The sequence below is a fragment of the Lytechinus pictus genome, chromosome 2 (assembly GCF_037042905.1).
Source record: "Lytechinus pictus isolate F3 Inbred chromosome 2, Lp3.0, whole genome shotgun sequence".
Lineage (NCBI taxonomy): Eukaryota > Metazoa > Echinodermata > Echinoidea > Temnopleuroida > Toxopneustidae > Lytechinus > Lytechinus pictus.
In genome coordinates this window covers 4518587-4543995 of record NC_087246.1, presented here as the reverse complement: position 1 = coordinate 4543995, position 25409 = coordinate 4518587, and the positions used below count along the sequence as shown (strand labels likewise).

Below are 25409 nucleotides of genomic sequence, written 5' to 3'. Positions count from 1 at the left end.
TTAATCAGCTCTGTACTGTGTTTCATTGTCGAATTGAATATGAATGCCATTATGAGTATTCAAATATCTTAGCTGATGGTGGAATTGTAATTAGGCTTATGCGACTTGGAATATTTTATCACCCGCATATTTACCGAACCAATCAGCCGCGTTCTTTGGCTTTTCGTTCTGTTTCAGATATTTCAAAAATATATACATCGTATTGTTAACGTTTGAATGCGTAACCTCAGTTTTCTTTCAAGCCAAATAATACATCCTGAACTTACAATGATTCCCTCATCAATGGAGAATAGTAATCATCATTAAACGATTATTCATCATAATATACCCCAGAAAAAATGAAAGGGAACAAAAATGAACTACAAAAATGACTGCACTATTGGCTGATGGTTTATATATCATTGATTCTAATATAAAGAATGTGAAAAATTTGCAACCTGCGACAAATCTCAAAGATGAAGATATTAGCTGAGATAATTAGCTGATTGGTACATGGTTCGAACCTTGGGTCATGTCCTCCTCGTGGTGATCATGATAATGCCAAAGTTCTGCCCCTAGCCCCTGACATACCGTATATCTCGATGACGCCTGTCCTTAAACCCGATAGGCCTAATGATACACATTTACAGTGATAATATTTACTCAAAATATGACAATAATGAAAGGTGTGTGTGTGGGTGGGGGGTATTTTACCACCAGTGATGCAAGAACTTACCCATACGCCGACCAACATGACGAAAACGAAGTAGGCGACGATCACGACAATGTCCACCCAATTCAGTACGGCGATATCATTACTGTCATCAGGATTGACAGTAGTAGGTGCTGCCGTACTCATGGTTGCTGATGATTAATTTCACACTTTCTTCCAAAGAACCGGTCTTCACAAGGATAAAGTTATAATCGTCGAACAGCTAGCTCTTTGTGTGTTCTTCACGCCGCGACGCCAGGCTACGACTGAACCGACTCAATGTAATGTTTATTCGAACGGTCGATCTAAATAGGGTTGTGCTTCGTACCATTTGAATGTGAGTGGCGCTTTCTCGGCATGCGCCTCGCTTCACTGCACATAAATACGACGAAATACACACCCACTTTCATTCATCTGATCTCGTTCATATCAAAAGGGATATGAATATTCATGAACTGTGGTCAATTGGTCAAACCATGGAATATATCTCTTTCCGTTTCTTATTCTTGTCGCTTTCAGGGGTGTCCCTAGAGGTGGGGGTGACATCTCCTAATCATTTTTTTTTTCGGCAAGTCGTAAATGCCGATGTCAACAAATGAAGGGAAAAGAGAGGACGGCTGTAGAAGGAGGGGGGGGGGGGGGGTGGGGGGATAAAAGATGGGGAAAGAAAAAAAAGGAGAAAGACTAAAAGCTAAGGTCATTTAGGTCTTCTTTCTTTTCTCCGTGTCTTTTACTTTGATTTAATGAAACTCCTGTCATGTATCATATTCTTTCCTTGATCTCTCTCACATTTTCTCTCTTTTTTAACAAAGGAGTGTCGCAAATTTGCCGACAAGAATATAAAAAAAAAAATCCATAACAGTGTTCGTTCGTTTTGTTCTCTCGCAGTGTTTCTTACCCAGTATCGGTTATATTTTTTGGTATACTTTTCATATTTATAACGAAGTTGAATTTGAATACATGTTAATTCTTTTAAACTGCTAGTTAGTCCTATATATATTTTTACTTACATAATTACTGGAGTAACGTGCATTAGTCAGCGGTCGGTCGCTTGTGGTAAAAATTGTGATTTCGGACGGCAATCGAGATTGTCAAATACTAATGGAAGAACGAAATGATTATGGTACGCATTGATAGACCTCCGCGGGTCCATGACGTTGTTGACTAAGTTACACTTTCCGATGTGATTAAAATATAGATCCATGTTACACTTTGTAGACAAACTTTCTCTTCATGCTGGTTTTCCTCGCTCGCTGCGCTCTTTCATAACGCTAGATGGTTATTAGGAAAACAACAGTTTGATAAACCAGATGACTAAGTCCTAGAGCCATTGTGGAATTCCATCACGAAATATACGCTTCAGTTACACTATAAAGAGTGATTTAAAATACTATAATCAAACTATTATTAAATTACAAATGTAGGGTGATGGTGAGGTATTTTTAGTATTCACACTGAAGCTCAGAGAGAGAGAGAAAACACTATTACCATTACTAGGGTATTCAGGCCTTCATCATGATGTGTCATACAAGGCTAACTTATTTTCGTGTTTAATTTTTTGCTTGTTTGTACAATGACATTATGAGAAGAAACTTGATAAATACAGAAGATGATGAAATGAGAGCAGTCCCTATACATTAAATTACAATATTTGCCGTTTTCTTTCTTTATTCATAGATCAAGTAACAAAACAATTTTTGCTCTGAGTGGCCCTTGTTGGTTGTGTTACTAACGGATAATATCTAAAAATAAATTGTTTTAATTGCTGTAAATAGAATAATCGATCAGGTTCAAACGGTAATCACATTATATATTTTTTTTCTGACATTTTAAAGTGTTAAAAATTGTTTTAATTTTCTCAGTAAAAGGTCTTAATTAAGTATCAGGAGGAAACTAAATTATTCCAGTAACAACCAATAACGAATAAATAACCAAATGCCGTGTGAGTCAGAAAAAAAAATTACACCACACAAATCACCAATCTAAGGAAAGGATTTGTCATGACTACATATTTATAATTTATGGCCCGAAAGAGTATTTCCATCCCAACATTTTTTTGATACCATATTCATGTAGTATAGGTTTACGCTTGAAAAATCAGTAGGCATTTTGCCTTGATGTAAATTTTGATTTGCGCAAAAGTAAGGCATAGCAAAATACCTTTTTAATAATCAACATGACAATTTTTTAATTAACACTTTTAAGTATCAAATTTCAAGTTAATTTCATTGAAAAGGGGTTTATGAAGACATTTACTGCAACTCATCATGTATATGTCTAGGCCTATAGAACATCCTTTGCATCTGGATTAATTCGTTACAGCCATGCTGCATTAATTTGGCGCAGAATCGTACTTTACATCACAGTAAAGAATATTTATTCATTCTGAAAGTCATCGAGGTTCCCTTGGTAAAAAAAAAACAAACAAACAAAAAACAGGAAAGAATATCTCCTGATTATCCAAAATTAAACATTGGCACATAAATTATGGTATATTTGGTACATTTCAGGTAATTCATAATAATTGTTTGTTTATGGAATTTTTTGTTTTCCTTCAATTGGTGATTTGAGAGCTTCTAACTTCTATAGCATCGACAAATATGATAAGTTAAAAAAAATTGTGTATAACAAAGGCCTACAAAATAGGGATTGGTATAAGCCTTCCCATATCTCGTATTGAAATATCAATTATTTGACTTAATTCTGAAAGTCATCGAGGTTCCCTTGGTAAAAGTTGTGTTGGATTTCATTGGACATTGAAGACTTGTTACATATTGACAGAAATCAAAGACCAGCAACCCTCTACTGTGAGAAACGTAGAGGGTGCTCGTTATATCGGGCAAATGGCTTGATTCAGCATGCACTGGTTCAGAGGGGAAGATAATAATATCGCAGTTGGCAATATCAAATGCTTATACCTAGTTCCCACTTTCACGATTCATATAAGATCGTATCAGGTCATATCAGATCGTATCAGGTCATATCGGATCGTATCGGGTCATATCAGATCGTATCACGTCATATCAGATCGTATCACGTCATATCAGATCGTATCACGTCATATCAGATCGTATCAGGTCATATCAGATCGTATCACGTCATATCAGATCGTATCAGGTCATATCAGATCGTATCAGGTCATATCGGATCGTATCGGGTCATATCAGATCGTATCAGGTCATATCAGATCGTATCAGGTCTTATCAGATCGTATCACGTCATATCAGATCGTATCACGTCATATCAGATCGTATCACGTCATATCAGTTCGTAACAGATCAGTCGTGGCAATCGTATTGATCGTAGACAAATTTTTGAATGGTCCAAACATTTTCGCGATCTGTTAGGAAAGGCCAATCGTGGTTTTCGCAACGGATCGCATGAAAGTTGGAAGGAGGCATAAGGGAAGGAAAATCAGCCACTGTTTTCTACGAAGATATAAAACCCAAAACACCATACTTGCAGAACAAGAAATGTATATATTCCTTAAAATTCCTTTTAATGAAATGAATAAGCCTTACCTACAAGCCTTAATTTAACGTTGCTCCCGTTCCAGATTCTCCACTTTCCTGTCTTTAATAAGCTGTATAGGCATACTTAAAAACTATTTAAACTATATTTAACTATTGAAAAAATCCCATTTGAACGTCTTTGCCTAGAACTATTTTTTAAAATAGATATACGTTCTATATGACATGCTGTTCATATTCAAACCTAAAACCGTTTCAACTGTAATTGCCACAATCAGTTTATAGGCCAAGCCGCCTCAAGATTAAGTTGATTAATTTAAAAGGGGAATAAATAAGTGATCAACACACTAAAAATGTATTTTACTTCGCTTTCTATATGCCACCAAATAAGTGGAAAACACCTATAAAAAAAGTAATTTTATTAGATTGAAAGTCCATGCAGTTAGCAAATATATACACGATAGTTAAAAATAATTATACTTTGATCCCCATAAACATAAAGGTTCCATAAGATAATTCATGTTTGTCGATAGATTGTGTGTCAAAATTCACTCTTGTTCGGAAACTTTGTTGAAGGGTTCATCAAGGCATACACATTGAAATGTTACAGGATGTTTATTTCTATGATTGTTATTTCAGCTTTGAGGAAAGAAACGATGGGGAGGCCGATAATTAACATTCTTATTCTGATTGTTACAACGGCTCTATTAGATGGATGTGCATCAATTACAGTACAAGAAGGAGGGGATGTGAAACTTAAGTTCCAATATCCATGCGAAAGTACCACGGTAACTCTCCGCAATGGAATAAGACCTGCGTTATATGGTTCAATTGGTAAGACAGTATTGCCACCAAATTATAAAATAGCCATCCTGAATGTTACTGGGATGGAAAATCTTTGTACACTTCATCTGGAAATAATTCAGGTTTCTAGAGAGGACGCAGGGATGTATGTTCTCAGTGCTTACAAGCAAGGAGAAAGTGTTCAAGAGGATGTAAGAATTGGATTGGATGTTGCCTATCCTCTAGGTAAAACAACCTGTGAATCAAGAAGCAAGGATGGCGCAAAATGGACCAGAATACTTTGTTCGGCATCAGCAGGAAGTTCGCCAGGACAGATTGTGTGTTTCCAAGGTGGATTGACGATACAGCCGTTGCACAAGCCGAGAGAGAGTGGAAAAATCATCAAGCAGAAATTTCTTGTTAGGCATTCTGATCCTGTGTATTGTTGTTCATCTTTCCAAGGCCAAAGCATGAATGGATGTTCGTGTGATGATTGGGAATGGAATCCTATGAATGATACACTCATCAAAGAAACTTGCTTCAATGCCACCTTACCTATAACTGAGTCAACACCATCTATTGACCATGATGGAACAACCTACCCCGTTTTTATTCCCCGACACAACACCTCAACCAGCACGCCAATTAATCATCCACTTGACTTAAAGAAACTAGTCTCCTATGGTTCACTCTCAGTTTCCTCAGTTTTAATTTGCGCATTCTATTTCATCCTTCATTATTGTAGATACTGGTGTGAATAGGAAAGCTTAAAGAAAACAGGAAATGGGTTTTACTACTATAAATATAGCAACATATCGTCGCTATCTATCTCATAAACAACTCTGAGGCCAACATCATAACTATTTTTAAACTTGTTTAACAAGAATTCCATTTCCAATTTACTTGTATGGGGGGATTCTTCCCGCTATTGAACCCTGAAATGTGGAAATGACTTAAGTTGCATCAGTTTATTTTATGTATTGCTTGGGGCTCTCACGATTTCAAGCTAAATAGTTACAATGTCAAGCCTACCGCTGACCTATAATGTTCCTTTGGCAAATAGGCATATGTTGTTGAAATAGTAGTTGCCGTAGGTTTCATTATCGGCCTACTATGAATCGGCACTTTCTCTCTCTAAAAAACAGAATAAAATCATGTAAAATCATGTTAAACGATATGTCGATTACACATGGAAATACCACAATGGGGCAAATGAAGAGGAAAAAATGGCAGAAATTAATGATTTTGAATAATGTTTCAAATTTTTAATCACAGCTAATGAGTTATTCTAAATTTTGAACACAATTTCACAATTTATAAAGTTAGACGAGATATAACAAGCAGGCATTCGTTTACTGATTTAAGTATTTCTTCAGTAAATCGGTATTTAACTTGTTTCTAAAAACACTAAGGCTAACTGATTGCTTCAATGAAGAAGGAAGGGAGTTCCATAATTTTGGCCCTGTATAAACAAATGTATTTAGCCGAAAACTAGTTTTGACCTATGGCAAGTGGAGAATTTTCAGTTTGTGCTTCGCGCTTGCATTATTTGATCAGTGAGGTACATATCCGTTTAATGGGACAGTCCTTAAAATGTCTATATTAGGTCAGTTTACCTGGCAATTGAGCGCGCTTTGCGCGTCCACTAAGTGACTTAAAATTTTTGCTTGTGCCTGACCAATGCCGTGACCCACGGTATGCCATTGATCATCATCATCCATCATCACTACCACCACCACCATCATCATCATCATCATCACCACCACCACCACCACCACCATCGTCATCATTATTGTCTTTATCATATCGACGCCATTATCCTTATCATCCTCATTATCTAAAAAATCATCATCATTATATTATCATCAGCAGCAGCAACAGCAACAGCAGGAATAAGAGTCAATAACCCTTTCATCCCGTCTCATTCTAACGAAGCGTTGTCAATTTAACTTCACAATGAGTTCTGGTGATATTTTTTTTTACGCAGACTGAATAATCTTCATTATTTCCGTTTTAAACGCTGTATTTTCATTTATGAAAAACAGCTCGTGCTTTTCAGACTTTCGAATTACATACTACATGTATAATTATGTAACGTTAAACGTGCAGAATGCAAGGTTGTACTCCATTATGTAAATTCATTAAAAATATATGTAAGATGACTTGCATTCTCGAAGATTAATTATTGTTTGATATCAGTTAGGGTTTACGGATTTGTTTACTTCAGCTTTGATCTTCAAGCTGAACTTCTAACACTTCATGACTGTGATGAGATATTGTTCCAGTTAGTCTAAGTTCGTCAATATAACGATGGCGCAACGCGTATAAACCCTTCAACGCCGCCTGTGCCAGTAACGTTGCCAAACAAACCCCGAATACTGACGCTACGGCGATCCCGGGATAATTTCCAAAGTCAATGATAGGGTATATAAAGGGATTTCCAGCGGGATCTGTTCCACCTGCCGCCCAGTAAATCACGGCAAAGAGGAGGTAGATGAAGAGGTAGACGAACGGGTATACGACATGGACGAAGCGGACGATAACAGTAGTTAGGAGGATGTCGACGAGGCAAATGATGGCGGGTAAGAGATGGATGGTGATGTCGAGATAGATTGGGAGTTTTTCGTTCATGAAAGGGCGGAGTGCTGTCCAGTAGACGACGGTGACAATCATGGATACCGTCGCGGATATGTTAAGCAGGAGCCACTGAAACTGATTCCTTACAACGCCTGTAATGAATGGAGTAAATAGGAAATCAAATAAAGGAAGGAAATATAAAGCCCCCCCCTCCCATTAGAGTATGTGTGTGGTGGGACACTTACACCAGCAATTTTACAGAGGTCATGATATTAACTGGTTATCACCTGTCATTTTGAAGTTCGCTCTTCCACACACTATCACATTTTTGTTTTATTTTACTGAAACCATTTCATTGATCACAAAACGGGACACTTGTCCACTTCTGTCGAGGATCATAACACTAATTCAGTCAACCATTTGGAGTTCTTATAAGTTTCGAACTCAATTAAGTATGAACCAACATATACATCTCTAAGGCACCTCGACCTCTAAGTCAGCGTATGCTGACGTACGTAACTATGACAAGTTGTCTCATCATTTAATCCCATTTATTGATATCAATTTAATTCACATCTTGATATCACTTTTTAATATCAAGATGTTATAAATCTTAAAATCGAGAAATTTGGTTAAATAATAAAAGAATTTAACTGCCATAGGCCGTCATATACCGACAAGCATGCCCAGCAGGGGTCTGTTGCATATTAACTTTTGCCATGAGATACTCTGGCAAACAAAATTATGCCATTGACAATAACCCATTGAAAAAAATATTTTATGCAACAGGTCCAAGGCGTCACAGATCCTTTAAAATTGTCTTCACTTTGATTATGTTGATTGGTATCTTGAGCATGCAATCCGCAAATCTTACCCTTTCCTATGCAGCCACCAATGCAGTAACAGCTCGTGGTCGCGATGGTGTTGAAACAAGCAACTATAAGATAAAGTGTCGCTAATATGTACGTCCAATCGGTCAGGTAGATGAGGAATTTGACTCCAAGAAATTCGGCACTGCTTACGCCAAAGAAGATAAGGAATGTGAAGAAGTATAGAGCCAAAACCAAACGGTAGATAGCGTAAATGATGAAAGGAATACGACCCTGGAAGAGAGAATATAAAATGAAGTCATGGGTACGAGGAGTTACATCAATACATTACCATCAATCAAAGTTTCCATATGGTACTTGCAACAATTGAATAATTACTAGTGAAAATGGCGCCCAGATATGTAGAGAGAGAGAGAGGGGGGGGGGGAATTGGTGTCACACACACACCCACACATCCGCAATATTGGCGTATTCATATATTAGAATTTGGGAAATTTTGATACCATAAACAAACAAGCTTTTCATTAAATCATAATTATACGCAACCATGATAGTATAAACCATGAATTTACAAGGAACACAGTATTTAGGCCTATATCATAAATACTTACATGTTGTTTTAAAACCTCATCAATACAATCACACGTTAACTTGAAATCATCCTTCCGGACTGAGTACCATTTTCTTGATGCTTCCTCTTCATTCATGTTGTTCAATTGGATATATATTAATCAAGTCTATCTTGGCACTATACGTGCATAATAATTAATGTAGTAATGCTCAAATTGGGGTTACAACGATGAAGATCAAGGGTGATGAAGATTAACTGCTAATCAGATCAGTACCTCCCAAGTCAAACATTTCAAATGAAATTATCCATTACTACGTCCGTGAAACACAAACCCATTATACATGCATGTATATTGGATGGTAGATCCTTTCATGTAAAAGTCAATGGATAGTAGACGAAGAATATATTTGGCGCTGTCGACATCGGTTCGATAGAGAAAGTGGTCACGTAGCCATCTCGACCATTTACGAAATTAATTCGCGAATGGTAATGGCATATAGGAAGGATCACAACTTTCAATGAATCTGCAATTCACCTCTTCTGCATTCTACGCCTATAGATCATACTTCGGATCCTACTCTGCGAGATATATTCATATTGGATATCCATCCACTGATGATTTTGAAATAGTAAATAAAGAATGAGAGAACTCGTAACCGAGTGTATGTACCAGTGTGCAGGTTGTATTAAGGTATTGAAAATTTGAAGGAACCGATGATCAGAATCTTCGCAGCGATCAAAGCTAGGGAATGCTGTATCCAATATAATAATACCTCCCGTATATATACATAGAGCTAGAGCGTTCATGCAGGTCTGTGATATCTCAAAGATGCTCGAGAGAGATACACGATTATGTAATATTATATAACCTATCGGCCTTATTTCTGGCACTCACTGTACAAAAATTGCACTGCAATGTGTTCACAAAAAGATGCACCGCTTTTAGCTAGGACCTGTCAGTGTATCATGAAATGGATCACAACCTTTTTTTACATTTGTACGTCAATCCCCTTGCAATTATTAAAATGATGAAACCCAGGACCAAAATCCAGTTAAAACCAATTAGGGCAAAACCAATTGAAACCAGTTGGCCAACTGGTTTCAATAGGGAAATTGGAACAACTGGTTCCAATTGAAAACCAGTTGCCAATTGGTTCCAGTTAAAAACCAATTGAAAACCAGTTGCCAATTGGTTCCAGTTAAAACCAATTGGGCAACTGGAACCAGTTGGCAATTGTTGTCAATTGGTGCCAGTTGTTCCAATTTCCCTATTAAAACCAATTGAATCCAATTGGAGGCAACTGGTTTCAATTGGTTCCAGTTGAAACCAATTGGAGGCAACTGGTTTCAACTGGAACCAGTTGAAACCAATTGGTTTCCAACTGGATCCAATTGGAACTTCCAGTTGGAACGAACTTAATTAGTTACAAATTAATTAGCATTTGCAGTAACTATTTATCATGCCAACACAGAAGCAGTGTTATATGTCTATTATTACCAATGTAAATGGCATTGATAAAATACAGACTTTCATGTATATATATATATATGGAAGATCTTCAAATATATGTACTTTTATTTGATGTAATTTGGTAACAGTTAGTGGTGTACTAATTATCCTTTAATCTGTTTTAATTATAATCTATAACATTTATGAACATGGTTTTCACTGCTAAGTATTCTAAATACTAATCTTTAAAAAGTGTGGTACTTGAAATTGTAAAGAATTAAATAGATACATTGTTAATGATGATTAATCTCATAAAACATTAATCTGTGCACACTGGGAAATAATATGCAAATTTCTGGTTTCAATTGGATCCAGTTGGGTAACTGGAAAATTTCCAATTGGAAACCAATTGGAAATAATTTCCAGTTACCCAACTGGTTCCAATTAGAATTCATTTCCAGTTACCCATCTTTCCAGTTAGAAGTCATCTCAGTTACCCAATTGGTACCAGTTAGGATTTCCAGTTACACAACTGAATGGTTCAAGTTAGGATTTCCAGTTACCCAACTGGTTCCAGTTAGAAATCATTTCCAGTTGGAAGTCATTTCCAGTTACCCAACTGGTTCCAGTTAGGATTTCCAGTTGCCCAACTGGTTCCAGTTAGAAATCATTTCCAATTGGAAGTCATTTCCAGTTACCCAACTGGTTCCAGTTAGGATTTCCAGTTGCCCAACTGGTTCCAGTTAGAAATCATTTCCAATTGGAAGTCATTTCCAGTTACCCAACTGGTTCCAGTTAGGATTTCCAGTTGCCCAACTGGTTCCAGTTGGGATTTCCAGTTACTCAACTGGTTCCAGTAAGAAATCATTTCCAATTGGAAGTCATTTCCAGTTACCCAACTGGTTCCAGTTAGGATTTCCAGTTGCCCAACTGGTTCCAGTTGGGATTTCCAGTTACTCAACTGGTTCCAGTTAGAAATCATTTCCAGTTGGAAGTCATTTCCAGTTACCCAACTGGTTCCAGTTAGGATTTCCAGTTGCCCAACTGGTTCCAGTTAGAAATCATTTCCAATTGGAAGTCATTTCCAGTTACCCAACTGGTTCCAGTTAGGATTTCCAGTTGCCCAACTGGTTCCAGTTGGGATTTCCAGTTACTCAACTGGTTCCAGTAAGAAATCATTTCCAATTGGAAGTCATTTCCAGTTACCCAACTGGTTCCAGTTAGGATTTCCAGTTGCCCAACTGGTTCCAGTTGGGATTTCCAGTTACTCAACTGGTTCCAGTTAGAAATCATTCCCAATTGGAAGTCATTTCCAGTTACCCAACTGGTTCCAGTTAGGATTTCCAGTTGCCCAACTGGTTTCAATTGGAAATTGTTAAATTCCAGTTAAAACCAATTGAAACCAGTTGAAACCAATTGAAACCAATTGAAACCAGTTGGAAATCCAACTGGTTTCAATTGGATTTTGGTCCTGGGAATGCAAATAATATAAGTGTAGGGAAGAAGGAGGCTCGAACTGTGCAATAAAAAGAATAGTTATAAAGTACATGATAATAATAATAATGATAATAACAATAATAATAATATTAATAATAATAATAATAATTATTATTATTCACAATAATAATGGGAAGAAAGAAAGAAAGAAAGAAAGAATGAAAGAATGAAAGAAAGAAAGAAAGAAAGAAAGAAAGAAAGAAAGAAAGAAAGAAAGAAAGAAAGAAAGAAAGAAAGAAAGAAAGAAAGAAAGAAAGAAAGAAAGAAAGAAAGAAAGAAAGAAAGAAAGAAAGAAAGAAAGAAAGAAAGAAAGAAAGAAAGAAAGAAAGAAAGAAAGAAAGAAAGAAAGAAAGAAAGAAAGAAAGAAAGAAAGAAAGAAAGAAAGAAAGAAAGAAAGAAAGAAAGAAAAAGAGAGAGGGGGGGAGAGAAGATCGAGAGAAAAGGAGGGGGGTCCGAGATTACGCACAAAGTTCAAGTCGATGAGGCCTAAATAATGTTTACTTGAATTCTAATCACAAATAAAGTTTTCTTGCAATGTTCGGATTCTGATCGGATTCTATCCCCGCTGTGTCTAAACATTTTGTCTCTAAAATGATCCGCCTCTACATCATCATGCCCATTTCTGCCATGGTAATATGTTTTTATAGCAAGATTTGTTACAGAATTGATGAGTATTGGAGTTACCTTTATACAAAGACGGACTTTGGACCAGTTTGAATGTTTACTTTAAACGATTTTATCACAACTTCACAATGCAATAAAATCGTCTGGAAAGATCAATTCGTGAACATGAGAGTCTCATATTGTTAATTCAAATCACGGGTGTATTTTAATGATCGACAGCCTAATAATTCAAACATAATCCCTATATACTTTATCAGCAGGAATCAATCAATATGAGAAATTGAAGGGGTAGATCATAATGTTACTCCAGCAAATTGTTGTTATTTTTTTTTGCGTGCATGTGACTTAAAACATCGATAAATTTTATATGCTTATAAAAATTATGATACAGATAAGACTGTAATTTTTGTATAACTCACATTAATTCTAAGACTTCAGAGGAGTCAAGAGCTTAAGATAAGTGTCCATATTTCATTATTCATTGCAGCTTGTCCTTTCCTTTTGCATTGTCCATATAAGATCGACAAGCTTGACAATCATTATACAAATTCGCACGTATGATTTGAGAGAGAAATAGGCATCCACTTTTATCACAACATTCAACACTTTGATTACGGTAAGTATCTTCTTGGTCTTTCCATTACTGTCGCCCGTATACATTCTAACAAATTGAAAGGAAACTGTAAAACAATAGGTCTTGAGAAGAAATCTAAGAAGCCAAATAAGATATATTGTAGATATTAAGTACCGAATTTCATTTAGATTTATGATTGACGTTTATCACTTTAAGATTATTTTTCAAGATATCATATTTTTATCATCTGTCGAGTAATGCGCATGCCCTTGGTTATTTGATTGCAGATCATGCCACGTATATGTATAATATTTAGCCACTTTTTATTTTTCGGGAAAATTATCTATGAATTATGAATATTTTTCAGTGAGCCTATTTTTTAATTTTTTAATTGTAGGCCTACAGTTACTATGTTTTAGACGAGAGGTACATTTTGAAGGGTAAAAGATATTATTGTTTTATTTCTCTGGCTACGCCCCTAAAATCGGTATAAGAATTGACGCGCCACACTTAATTGTATTGCTTTTACCAGGATATATTTGGCTATTTCGATGAGTTTCAATTCCGGTGCATTATTAAGGTGTTGGACACGGATGGGTAGCAGGCCATGCTATGCAGAGTTAAGTGTCTACCTTACAATTACAGTAGGGTTAGGTTCCTGGGACTTCACATTTAAATCTTCGAGATAAACATTAATCATTTTGCTCCTATACTCGTTTACATTTTGTCTTGGTAACAAAATGTTTACAACCAATTCATCAGATATAATTCAAATCATTAAGTAGCCTCCAGCCGGGCCTCCAGCACTTATCATGCTTGTCGTTACTCGCGAAACTCATCTTGCTCATTACCCTAAAACCAAATACAGAGACAAAACTAGCGAGACTATTAGGCAAAGGCAATTTTTTTTCTCATCCCGCGACACCAGTGGCGTAACAGGCGGGGGGGGGGCAGGGGGGCAAGCTGCCCCCCCCCTGGCGGATTTCACCGGGAAAATAAAAAACGGGAAAAGGAAAAAAAAGAGGGAGAAAGAAAAGGAAAGGGGGAGGAAAGGGGAAAAGGGATGGAGGAAAAGGAAAGGGAAAGGGAAAAGTGAAAAGAAAACGAAAAAAAAATGTTAATGGAAGAGGAAAAAAAGCGGGAAAAAGGTACGAAAGAAGAACATTTGACAAAGAACAAATTATTCCGAAATAGGCTTATCATTATGTAATGCAATAGCATGATGGGAAATAAATTAAAAGATGACAAAATGGCAAACAATAGCGGGAAACGAAGGAAGAATGGAATTAGTCAAAAGCTAAATTAGAAAACAAAGAAAAGGGACAAGAAAAATATAATAACGCGACCGGGCTGCAGAGGATACAAAATAAAGAGCGGGAAGAAAGATTGACTGCATACAACGTTGTGCTAAAAGCTTGCTAAATTGTATGCCAATAAGTATGAGGCGCCGAATGTACCAATATTATATAGAACAATTATTTGTTATATAATCATTATTTATTAAATAATAACTATTATTTATATATAATTTACATTTTATTTGTAAATAACTACTATTATATAAAATATCATTTCTAATTATTTATATATAATTCCAAGTAATACTTCATTATTTGTAAATAATAATAGTTCGACATTCCATTATTTATAAATAATGAAAAACAAATAATCATTATTTATAAATAATGGAATGTCGAACTATTATTATTTACAAATAATGAAGTATTACTTGGAATTATATATAAATAATTAGAAATGATATTTTATATAATAGTAGTTATTTACAAATAAAATGTAAATTATATATAAATAATAGTTATTATTTAATAAATAATGATTATATAACAAATAATTGTTCTATATAATAATGGTACATTCGGCGCCTCATAAATAAGCAAACACACACAATAGGGGCTCTTCATCTATATAACCATCAAATGGCTCTATAACGCCCCCGTTCAATCACGTTCAATCTCTGGCGTACAGGCGCGGGGGGGGGGGGTCTTAGTTCCACACCCAAGAGGAAATAAAATAAATTATAGGAGACAACGTATAATGAAATGAATGGAAACAATGAAATGTGTTATTTGCTGAATATAATGGAAAAGTCTATCACATAATTATAATTTAATTTCAAAACTTTTAACAAATTCAATTCACTTTACTCACATCCATTAAAAATGTACAATATACAATATACAATATTATATGAACAATAAAAAACAATGCATAAACAAATCAATATAATGACAAATAGAAAGAGTATAGAACCAACATGCAGTGGATGTAGGATGTAAATTTTCCCACATTGCTATGTTTTGCCCCCTCAAATAATTTTGGTTCATTACGCAACTGGGTTGAATAAATGTGTAAAAGCTATATTCTGTATATACCCGCGATTTGATTAAAATAGCGGCGATCTGCGAGGTTTAAATGGCTTTGATATCAAGAAGTTCCGGGGGCTCCGCTCCGGACCCCTACCGCATAGCTGCTGTACATGTATATGAGTATTGAAGGGTTGGGCCATTGGCCCCCAAAAGTTCTACAAACAAGAACAACAAAAAGGGAGGAAAGAAAAGCAAAGGAAAAGTGTAGAATATCATTTTATTTACTAAATATAATTTCTAAAATATCTCAAAGTTAGATTCTCATGAAAAGGTGATTTTTTCTCGCTCGCTTCGCTCGCTCGGGACTTATATTAAGCAGCTTTTAGCACATGTGTCATACTGCGCCCCTCGTTTTTTTTCTACTCTTCACGCTACTGCCGCAAAGAATCCTGTTCACAGTGGCGTACAGACCACAAAAAAGGAATGCAAAGAGAGAAGAGTGAAATAAATTATTTCCTGGATATCATGTCAAAATCTATCACAAAATTTGATTTTTGTATTAAAAAGGTCAAAATTTTTGCTCGCTCGCTCGCAACTTTTTTTAAAGATAAATTCTGCCCGATACGCAATATCTGGCCCTCTCAAAATAGTCGCCTCATTACACCATTGCGCCTGTTCATACCATGATATGACCGGGAAATTCTTGGCTCTTGCCACCCCCCCCCCTGGCCACCGACCCATGTTACGCCGCTGCGCGACACTGAGTCTGCAGTTCCCAAATGGGACGTGTTCACCAATTTCTTCGCAGGACAACCAGACAACTTCGCTTATTTCTTTTACTCAAGATCAAATTTGCTATACTCTTAAAAAAATTCGGAAAATAAAAGTATTCTCCATTTTATTCTTTCTTTCAGGAGAAACAAAATATATTTCACTACCAAATTACGAACCAAGTCCACTGTGAATCGTCAGAGAAATCCAAGTGACAAACCTAGCTTGCCGAAGAAACAACGACAAAATACACACTCAGATCAGGCACACCATGAGGATCTTGAAACACGTGTTGACCAAACAAAATTAGTACGTCTTAGTTGGAATTTGTTCATAAAGCAATTTGATACATAAGTTCATAAAAATATAACAATGAAGAGCGTTAAGTGAAAGTTGAATGGAAAATGGTAGCTTAAAGATACTACTAAAACTCTGAACCTGGAATCGTTCATGTTTACAAAACTTTATCTTCATTCAGAGAACTTAACAACTGATGAAAGGGATGAAATATACAATGATGATTATTTTCTTGATAGTTATTAAACTCATCAGTATCCATTGCTGTATAGCTCTTCGCGTTTTAGATGGTGAACGGGCAGAGCTTTATTTCTCACATCCGTGCGATACATACATTACTTTACAACATCAACATGGCGATACTTATTTAGTTTATCATTCTAAAGGTCTAGTACAATCCAAACGTCACAATTATCTAGTAACTGAGCAAACTAGCGCCGTACAGGACAAGTGTTCTATTTATCTCGTCATAAATCCAGTCACCATATACGATGAAGGCATATATATCCTGACTACATATAGCAATGATGACGTGATAACTGACGTCAGAAGAGTTCGGTTACAAGTTAAGGAAAATCCGAGGAAGTCATCATGTGAGCCAAGAAGAAGATATCACAGGGATTGGGTGAAGCTCCATTGCTCAGCTTCCTCAGGGAGTTCACCAGGGCAGATAGTCTGCTACCAAGGGGGCCAGAGGGCGCCACCTCTTACTGAGCCACAATACAATGGAAGTACCTTGGTGCAGATGATGTTGGCCACCCTTTCAGATCATATATACTGTTGTTTTTCTCCTTTAGAAGGAACAAAAGATAAATGTGAGTGTAAAGATTGGGGATGGGATCCAATAAATAACAGAACCGTTCACGATGTCACCTTATACACCTGTCCCCCAAAATTACAATCTATAGATCCAACCGTAATTCATGAACATTCATCTTCGAATAAACATGACGTACCAAGATCAAAAGATATTACACTCGCGAAAACTTCTGATGGGTTAGTTATACATTCTGAATCTATTATAATTGGTTTGGTATGTTTGTTCGTCTTCGTAATATGTACCTATTTGTGTGCGTATGGAATAGTACGTAAAGACTCTGACAGTAAAGACATTTTCTCATCAGTTTAAGGTTTCTCCTAAAGAGTGATCAAAGATCCCCGAGTGAAGGATTGAAACTAATATTCACTCTCTTTGCTTTCACCCCCCAAAAAATATTTTCCCTCGTGTACAGAGAGCAAAAACCAAGAGAGAGAATCGGAAAGACAGTTACAGAGAAAACCCCCCCCCCCCGAGAATACATAGATGGAAAAGGATCGACAGAGGGATGATGAATATTGGCGGAGGAAGCCATAACATTTAGGGGGGTCCACCTGAAATTTTGGGATGGACACAGGTAAAAAATTTGACAAGCAAAAAAAAAAGAAGAAAAAAGGTTATCAAGCAAAATTTTAGGAGGAACCACCAACATTTTTTGACAAGCAAAAAAAAAAAAAAAAGGTTCTCAACAAAAATTTAGGGGGGGGCAAGACCACCGCCCCCCGCTTCCGCCGCCTATGATGATGAATACTTAACACGCAGACTGATGAGAAATTAGTAGTTTTTGTGTGTAAATTAAGAATGAAATTCTATCATAATCTTTTGTAGAAATAACGATTGGAAGACTTATTAATAAAAATGGGAACCAGAATTTGTATTTCATGAGTTATGAACAGAGTTGATCTAAATAAAATACAGTGAACTTTCAATGTGTCTACATATTTTTCTAAATAACTTTTTGCTCATCAAAATGCAGGACGTCAGTGAAAAAAAGAAATCCAATAAAGATGAAGTGTAATGTAGTTTAATAAATACTAAACACAAATAATTGAATTTAACAAAATTTGGACCAATAAAAGCACGAACTGATATGAATGTTCGATGATCGCAGGTTCTAAGCTACACACCCAATGCCGAATTGCTGCGACATTTCTCATTCTTATAGAAACAAAATTAATATTTTAGAATTGTGATATTAAGTGGAAGTTTACGAAATCATATTTTTTAGCAATGTTTTTTTTTATTGTTGAATAATATTGTAAGATAAACACATTTTTACAATACACTTTTAATGAAACCTTTCCTCGTGGGTATCTTCAAAATGTGCTTCTCCGAAAATAATTCATGCATGTATAGGCTTTCTTTGAAATATGTATGTTTGATTTGGTATAATTAGTTATGTCACAGGGCCCCATGGGAGACCAACACATTGTTGAATGGGCTTCCCTGTTTTTAAATAAATAAATAAATAAATAAATGTCATATTGCACTTTTCAGATTTTGTTTTGTTTAATGATTTCCGTTTCACAGTTGTACATACAATGATAAACATAATACAAACATTTCATATAATTTATTCATTGATAAACGTATGAAAAATCAAAACGATATCTCCGTGTAGATTTATGTTTGTTTTGCTGTAAATACGTTGTAATTTTCATGTCAACTTTGGCTTTTTTTAATTAATAAGGCAAATTATTGATTAGAAAATCTTTTATGAGTATTGAAAAATAAATTCAATTTAAATCCAGGAGAAAAATAATTATCAGTATAATATAAATGTTTTTTAATGTAACATAACATGAGGTCGTTTCCAGTGTGTTTAATTTCAACCATCCCCCCACTTTGCAGCAGCTTGACCTATTCAGCCCAACTATGCACATAACTAGTCACAGAAACTACACGAGTGGCTTGTTGAATATTTGATAGCCTATTGACTTTTAAGCCATGTGAACTCACTTAACATGCTTAATAAATGCGCAAATATTATGATAAATTATAATGTATTTATTGCCTACTTGGTTTACACTTTGTCTTTTTCTTAATGTAGTTTCATGACATCATAAGAAGTGAGTAACCATATTTGTTACAGCTTGTTCACGAAATATAACTCATTGCGTATATCATACAGGTGTCGCGGAACGGATGGGGGGGGGGGGTTAGAGCCGATCGAAGCCCACCCCCAACTTTTTTCCAAAACCGTGTATACAAAAAAGAAAAATGACCATCCGATTGTGATTCTTTTTTTTTGCATGGTCAGCCCCCAACTTTTTGAACCGTTCCGCGTGGCCCATATTATGTTATCAATCATGGTTATGCAAATTTTTATGACAGTGATGAATGAAAAGAATGAACCCAATTTCGCAATATATTTCTTTTGTTTACCAAGGGCATTTGTATCAAGGTAATCACATCTATATGAATTTGGACCACCTTAAAACAGTAGTCAATCAAGTTTAACTCCCGGTGGGGGGGGGGGGGGGGCCTTGACGAGTGGATACATGCATGCGCGACCCCAAAAACACGTAGAAGGATGTCTTTTTCATGATAGGGCACGTTGCGTACGTAAAATAATAAGGGTGTCAAAAACATGAAATAATAAAAAACACGTAGCTAGGAATGCTACGTGTTTAGGGTCAAATTTGTAACGGTATAAAAAAAATTAAGACTAAAATGTTTGATAAAGGGTGGACCTTTTGCCCCAACAGTCAACACTATACGTGCTTAGAGTACGATTTGCGCGAGGTGTGGGAGGGGGGCCGTAGCCCCCAAAATAAAAACAAAACAAAAAATAAAAAAATAGATACAGTATAAACACTTCATACCGTCTACGACACGCTTAATAAAGTTATTCCCGATAAGAGCGTATGCGGGGGGGAGGGGGGGGGGGGCTCTCGCTTTGCCCAGGTTCCCTCAAATCCCAATTTCGTTGCATTTTTCCTGAAATGGCAGTGAATACATAAATTCTACACAATCCTTCTTAGATTTCAATGAAAAAAAATCAAAATCCTTAGTAAATTTCAATAAAAACCAAACCAAAACACATGTACACACCCTCCCACGCGATCACAGACATGCACTTCCTCACACGAAAACCCCTCTCATAATTAGCTCGGTCTGATTTGATACATTCATGATCATTTAATGTATCCATGCCCCCCCCAAAAAAAAAAAAAAAACCACACCTTCATCTGGCCACGTTATTCATCAAATCTCCACGATCGAAGTAATAAAATCCATTGAACGACCCAAGCATAATATAAAGGTCAAAGATAACGTTATAGAATTATAAACATTCTGAAAATATAGAATAAACATTCACCACAGCACTACAAAGTATATAGGGTTATATGTGTTAGTTCATATGATGACAGAGGTATAAGCCTACATAAATTGGTAAGTAGATTTTCTCTCTTTCCCTTTACTTTAGTTTACATTTTTATCAGGTCTGAAGAAAAGGTAAAATATTATTTCTTAGTAAAAGCAATATTGTGTCATTACAAATTTATTCGTTATTCTCCCGGTTACAATTAAAGTCTATTTCTGTTTCTGTCCGAGATGTACTATGAATAGACAGCAAAGATAAGAAATGAGACCGATAGAGGAGAGATGAACATCATGAGAGAGAAAGAAGAAGGGAGAGGGGTTGAGTGTGCGCCGCTATGTGAGTGAGCAAAGGCAGCTAAATGTTTAGGTCATTTCTTATCAATAGTTACTTGAGACCCCATTTACTTTTTTTTTCTTTTCTCCCCTTTCCTCCATTTTCACTTCTTGAGAACAATAGAGGCAGTTGCCTCCAAACTCCTCAGTGGTTCTAGCACTCGCAGCCCGCCCCTGCATCCCCCCCCCCCCGGGGAGGGGGGGGGGGCATGCAGTCAAATGCATTGCTGTACACACGCGTGGCCAAATTATTTCCAAACACCCCCTAGAAGAGTTTTTCTCTGTGTGCAAAATAACCCCCTAAACAGGTTTTTCGCGGGCTTTGTATTTAGATACCAATTTTGGCCCCTAAACAAGTTGTCGCCAGAATATGACCCCGGGGAAAAAGCTTTGGGGAAAAATCCCCTAGACACGATTGGCTAGTCTTTGAAAAAAAAAGCTTTGGAAAAAATACCCTAAAAACGTTTGACCCTGCGATTAACCATTGGCCAGTCGTTCAAAACTACCCCTTTTTTTTAAATCGTTGTTTTTTTATACCCTTAAAAGTGCACGCGCGGCCTGCGTCCAAAACTGAAAAAAAAACGTTTTTTGGGGTCACGCGTGTGTATTAGACGGACCCCGGGCTGCATTCAGTCCGTTACTTAAGTGATCAATAGGAAGAAAGCATGTTGTGTGAACAGAATCAGACAAGATTGTTTCGCATTTTGATTCTATTTGGTTATTCCTTGTTACATTTCTCTCGGCAGAAGAAATTGGCCTGACACACACTTCTTTTAGAGAACTAAAATTCGGTAAAGGTAAGATACAAGAGTTACTTCGATCACATCTATCTTGAAAATAATAGCCGGAGCCTAAATTGTAGAAAAATAATTAAACGATTCAGCAGTGTGTAGGTTTATGACCTAAATTTCCATTCAATCTAAAATCTTATAGTCCAATTGTTTTTAAACCTTAACAAACAATGGCAATTTCTAGAGATTGTTTGGTCTATCAAGGGGGCAGAGAAAATCGAGGGGGGGGGGGGGTGCCTCCGTCATCGCCGCCAGTCCTGTACGGCAATAGTTATAAATACATGATTGTGGCAACATTTTACATCAATATTGGACCAATCGTCAGAAAGAGCCTCATACTTGTTTTATTACGATTGTAAAGGCAGAAGAGAAACCGGTAAAAAACAAATCAGGGGCTGAAGCCATTTCGGGACAGTCAAACAGTCTAAACTGATTTTAGTGGTTCAAAATATACATGAAACACTCATAGCAAAGACTTATTCAGACATCATGAACGGAGTCAAAAAGGTGAAATAGCCGATGCGAATTAATTAAGTGTTCAATCGGCACGTAATTTACTGAAAGGTATACTACAATTTCAATCATTTTTAATCATATTGTTCCTGGATATTTGTAACTTTGACTATGCAATTATGTGTGTTTTAATTGCAGGGGGATCTCAATACTCAACAGGTCAGTGCAGATAATTATTTGCCAACTCCTTTAATCGCTGGCATATGGCAAATATTGGGTTGAACCTCTGAACTTTTTTGTTTACTCTTGTTTTCGACATATCTTCTACATCAGGTTGATGATAAACATATATCTTCTCAGTCCTTCAGGTAGACATGGTAGAAATAATTCAAGAAGAAACGAATGGATGAGCTGAATATTAACGACTTTGTTTATAGACCAATAATCAGATAACTCTTTATTACTTTTGATATGTACATTCGGCACCTAGATATGGCAATAATGTTTAAGAGTGATTTGCTGATCTTGCTATTTTGTGTGGCAGTTTGCCTACATGGGACCACGGCACTAACTATTAAAGAAGGAGAAGGTACGTTTAACCTCCCCTACCCATGTGAAGCCAAAGAGGTTGCATTAAACTACGAAGAAAAGGCGCCATTTTACAAATCAACTCATCCAGGTTTGATTAATCTTTCTTCAAAGTTCCTGGTGACGAATCATAATGTTTCTCAAAGTGGAAACTGCTCTCTCCATCTAACTATAAAAAATGCCACAAGATTTGATGAAGGAAACTACTTTCTTTCCACCTCCGAGAATGGTCAGCTTACGCAGTTTTATTTGCATGTCGAACCAATTAATACTGTATCACCGACAAGCACAGATTCCTGGTCCAATTTCTTCACAATGACAGACACTACACCTCAAGATCCTCTGAACTCACCTCTGAGTAGTATTTCTCCGAGCAAACCAGCCCCAACTCAAGTCACCAAACAAGTCACAGGACATCCAAGAGTTCAAGGTTCGACCCGTTCTGTGATGAGTGTCATCGTCATTTGTTTCTTTAGTCTCTATGTCCTTTTTATGATTTGTCTTGCGATATTCATGATGATGTTCCGATGGGATACCATTTTCAACTACCCCGTACATGACGCAGGGAGGGGGTTAGCGATGGAGGGATACAAACCCCCAGAGCCCCAGGCATCAACATCCACCTCAGCTTCTTACCTTCATGATGACCGAGAAAAGAATGTACCTCTCATGACACAGCTATGAAAAGGATCAGAGAACGATCACACTTACCGTTCACGCCTTATTATTTCAATACATATCATACTTTGAACTACTAGTATCAAATCCAAAATGTTGGCCCTTTTCATTTATCGGTAGATATAGACCCCTGAAGCGTTAATGGAAACTTTGTCAATTACTTTCACCGAAAGATGTTTCAAGCCAGTGGCGGATCCGGGGGGGGGGGGGGGCACATTCGACCCGTGCCCCCACCCCCCCCCCCGTTTAAGAGCCATAATTAAATTTTATAATGTAAATATACCAATTTTACCCAAGTGTGCCCCCCTTTCTTTGCTGGTCAAATTTGTCGCGGACGAAATGACGTTCAATCTTAGGTGGAAACCTTTTCTTTCTTTTTTTTTTTGCTTCTCAAATTTTCATCGGGAAAATGTGCCCCTCTTTTGGAAACTCCTGGATCCGCCCGTTTTAAGCTATACTGCACATAAGTACAGTGAAAATAACTGACAAAACTTTTCACAAAAGAGTTCCTCTGACTTGTGATTATTGATCACGTGATACCACATCAAAGAATGTGCAATACTACAATTATCGATTCAATATTGACAAATTGACATATTGTAACGCTTTGAGTCTCCTCTATATGGTTCATTATTCCCTATGGATGAGCAAATACAATGAAAGGACACCAAATAAAAAAAATCATTTGGCGGATAATTTTAAAGAAGAAAATCACCCTTTCCATATCTGCTATTTCCAGTTTCAAATGAGTTTTCATGGATTGCCTTTCGCATAAGTGATATTGTTTACAACATTTACTACAGCTGATTATGCTTATCCACTCATTGGGTTTCATGACAGCTTACATGCATTAATAAAATTTGAAATCGTTTGAAAGAGGTATAAATTGTCTACAACTTTTTGTTTGACACTTATTTTTTAAAGAGATTACTTTAGCCTGTGTAGCTTTGGTGAAGGGTCAATAATGAGAAGTGAACTTAGTATCATCTGACGTGCCAATCTCACTAGAGCAAAGATGTCAGTAATCTTTTGTGCAACCGTATATTCTTTGTGAAAAGTTGAATATTGATTTTTTTTTTGATATCTAGCACCCCCTCTTGGCAGTGTTTTTAGTTTCCTTTAACAGAGCAGATTTACCAAAAACTACAGACAAATTAAGGTATAATGAAATTTTCAGCTCATTCTATACCTTTAAAATATATTGGAACGTACCGCTTCGATCGGGTACATTGATTTTTTTTTGCAGGAAAATTTACAAATTCATCCAGTGAAACATATCAGAATTCTAAATATTGATATCTAAGAAGGACAGTATTACTTGCAAACTTGTATGATGAAGCAATGATACAACACTAGTATAAGGATTTGGTGTCTCCATTGAAGTAGAAGTAGGATCTCTTTGATTGTGTACACATTTATATGACTCGGTAGTCGGTATGTAACATTTCATTGAAGACAGTACATCGATCATTCATGAAAATCACTTTCTAAAAAGTCATACCAACAAATTAAGATAGTTTCAATGTCTCAACTCAACTCAAGTAAACTAGTTTATTCTGAACAGATGTTGAGAAATCTTGATTGAGATTTATAAAAATTTGCCGAAGGATGTAAATCACAGACGATAATGAATGAGATAAAATAAATCACACACGAAGTACAAAAACGCATCTCTATTCACTATAGAATTTCATAATAAAATGCTTACTTTATTCCTTAAAGTACATTATGATTCACAGGTGTGTGATATATAAATATGAATTAAATATAACATTCAAGTTTTATTCACTTGTCTTTCTCATCTTGCATCTTTCGAAATCACAAAGACTTTGTCCTTCACTGAACAGAAGAGCACTGGAAGCCTGAAGCAATTTAAAAATGAATAATCTTAACCCTAACTAGGCCGGGCTTTTTTGGCTGTTCTGTGGCCGGGAGGGGGGGGGGGGTTGATTCAACCCCC

At 36.4% G+C, this 25409-nt stretch overlaps 1 protein-coding gene across 1 annotated transcript; it reads right to left on the bottom strand.

Moving 5' to 3' along the window:
* Positions 1–6184: 6184 nt before the first annotated feature.
* Positions 6185–9906, bottom strand: LOC129276383 (protein rolling stone-like). The gene is made up of 3 exons (XM_054912764.2): positions 8963–9906; positions 8396–8624; positions 6185–7673 (listed from the first exon to the last, which is right to left on the bottom strand). Exons 1-3 carry the CDS (start codon positions 9056–9058, stop codon positions 7168–7170), a joined length of 831 nt encoding a protein of 276 aa, XP_054768739.2. The 5' UTR covers positions 9059–9906; the 3' UTR covers positions 6185–7167.
* Positions 9907–25409: the final 15503 nt, after the last annotated feature.

What these genes read in the sequence shown, in the direction of transcription:
- LOC129276383 (XM_054912764.2), bottom strand. Translation starts at nt 9,058, where the DNA reads ATGAATGAAGAGGAAGCATCAAGAAAATGGTACTCAGTCCGGAAGGAT. An exon ending in ATGAGGTTTTAAAACAACAT is followed by an intron (nt 8,625 to 8,962) that starts GTAAGTATTTAT and finishes TCTCTCTTCCAG; the next exon opens with GGTCGTATTCCTTTCATCAT. An exon ending in TGGTGGCTGCATAGGAAAGG is followed by an intron (nt 7,674 to 8,395) that starts GTAAGATTTGCG and finishes CATTCATTACAG; the next exon opens with GCGTTGTAAGGAATCAGTTT.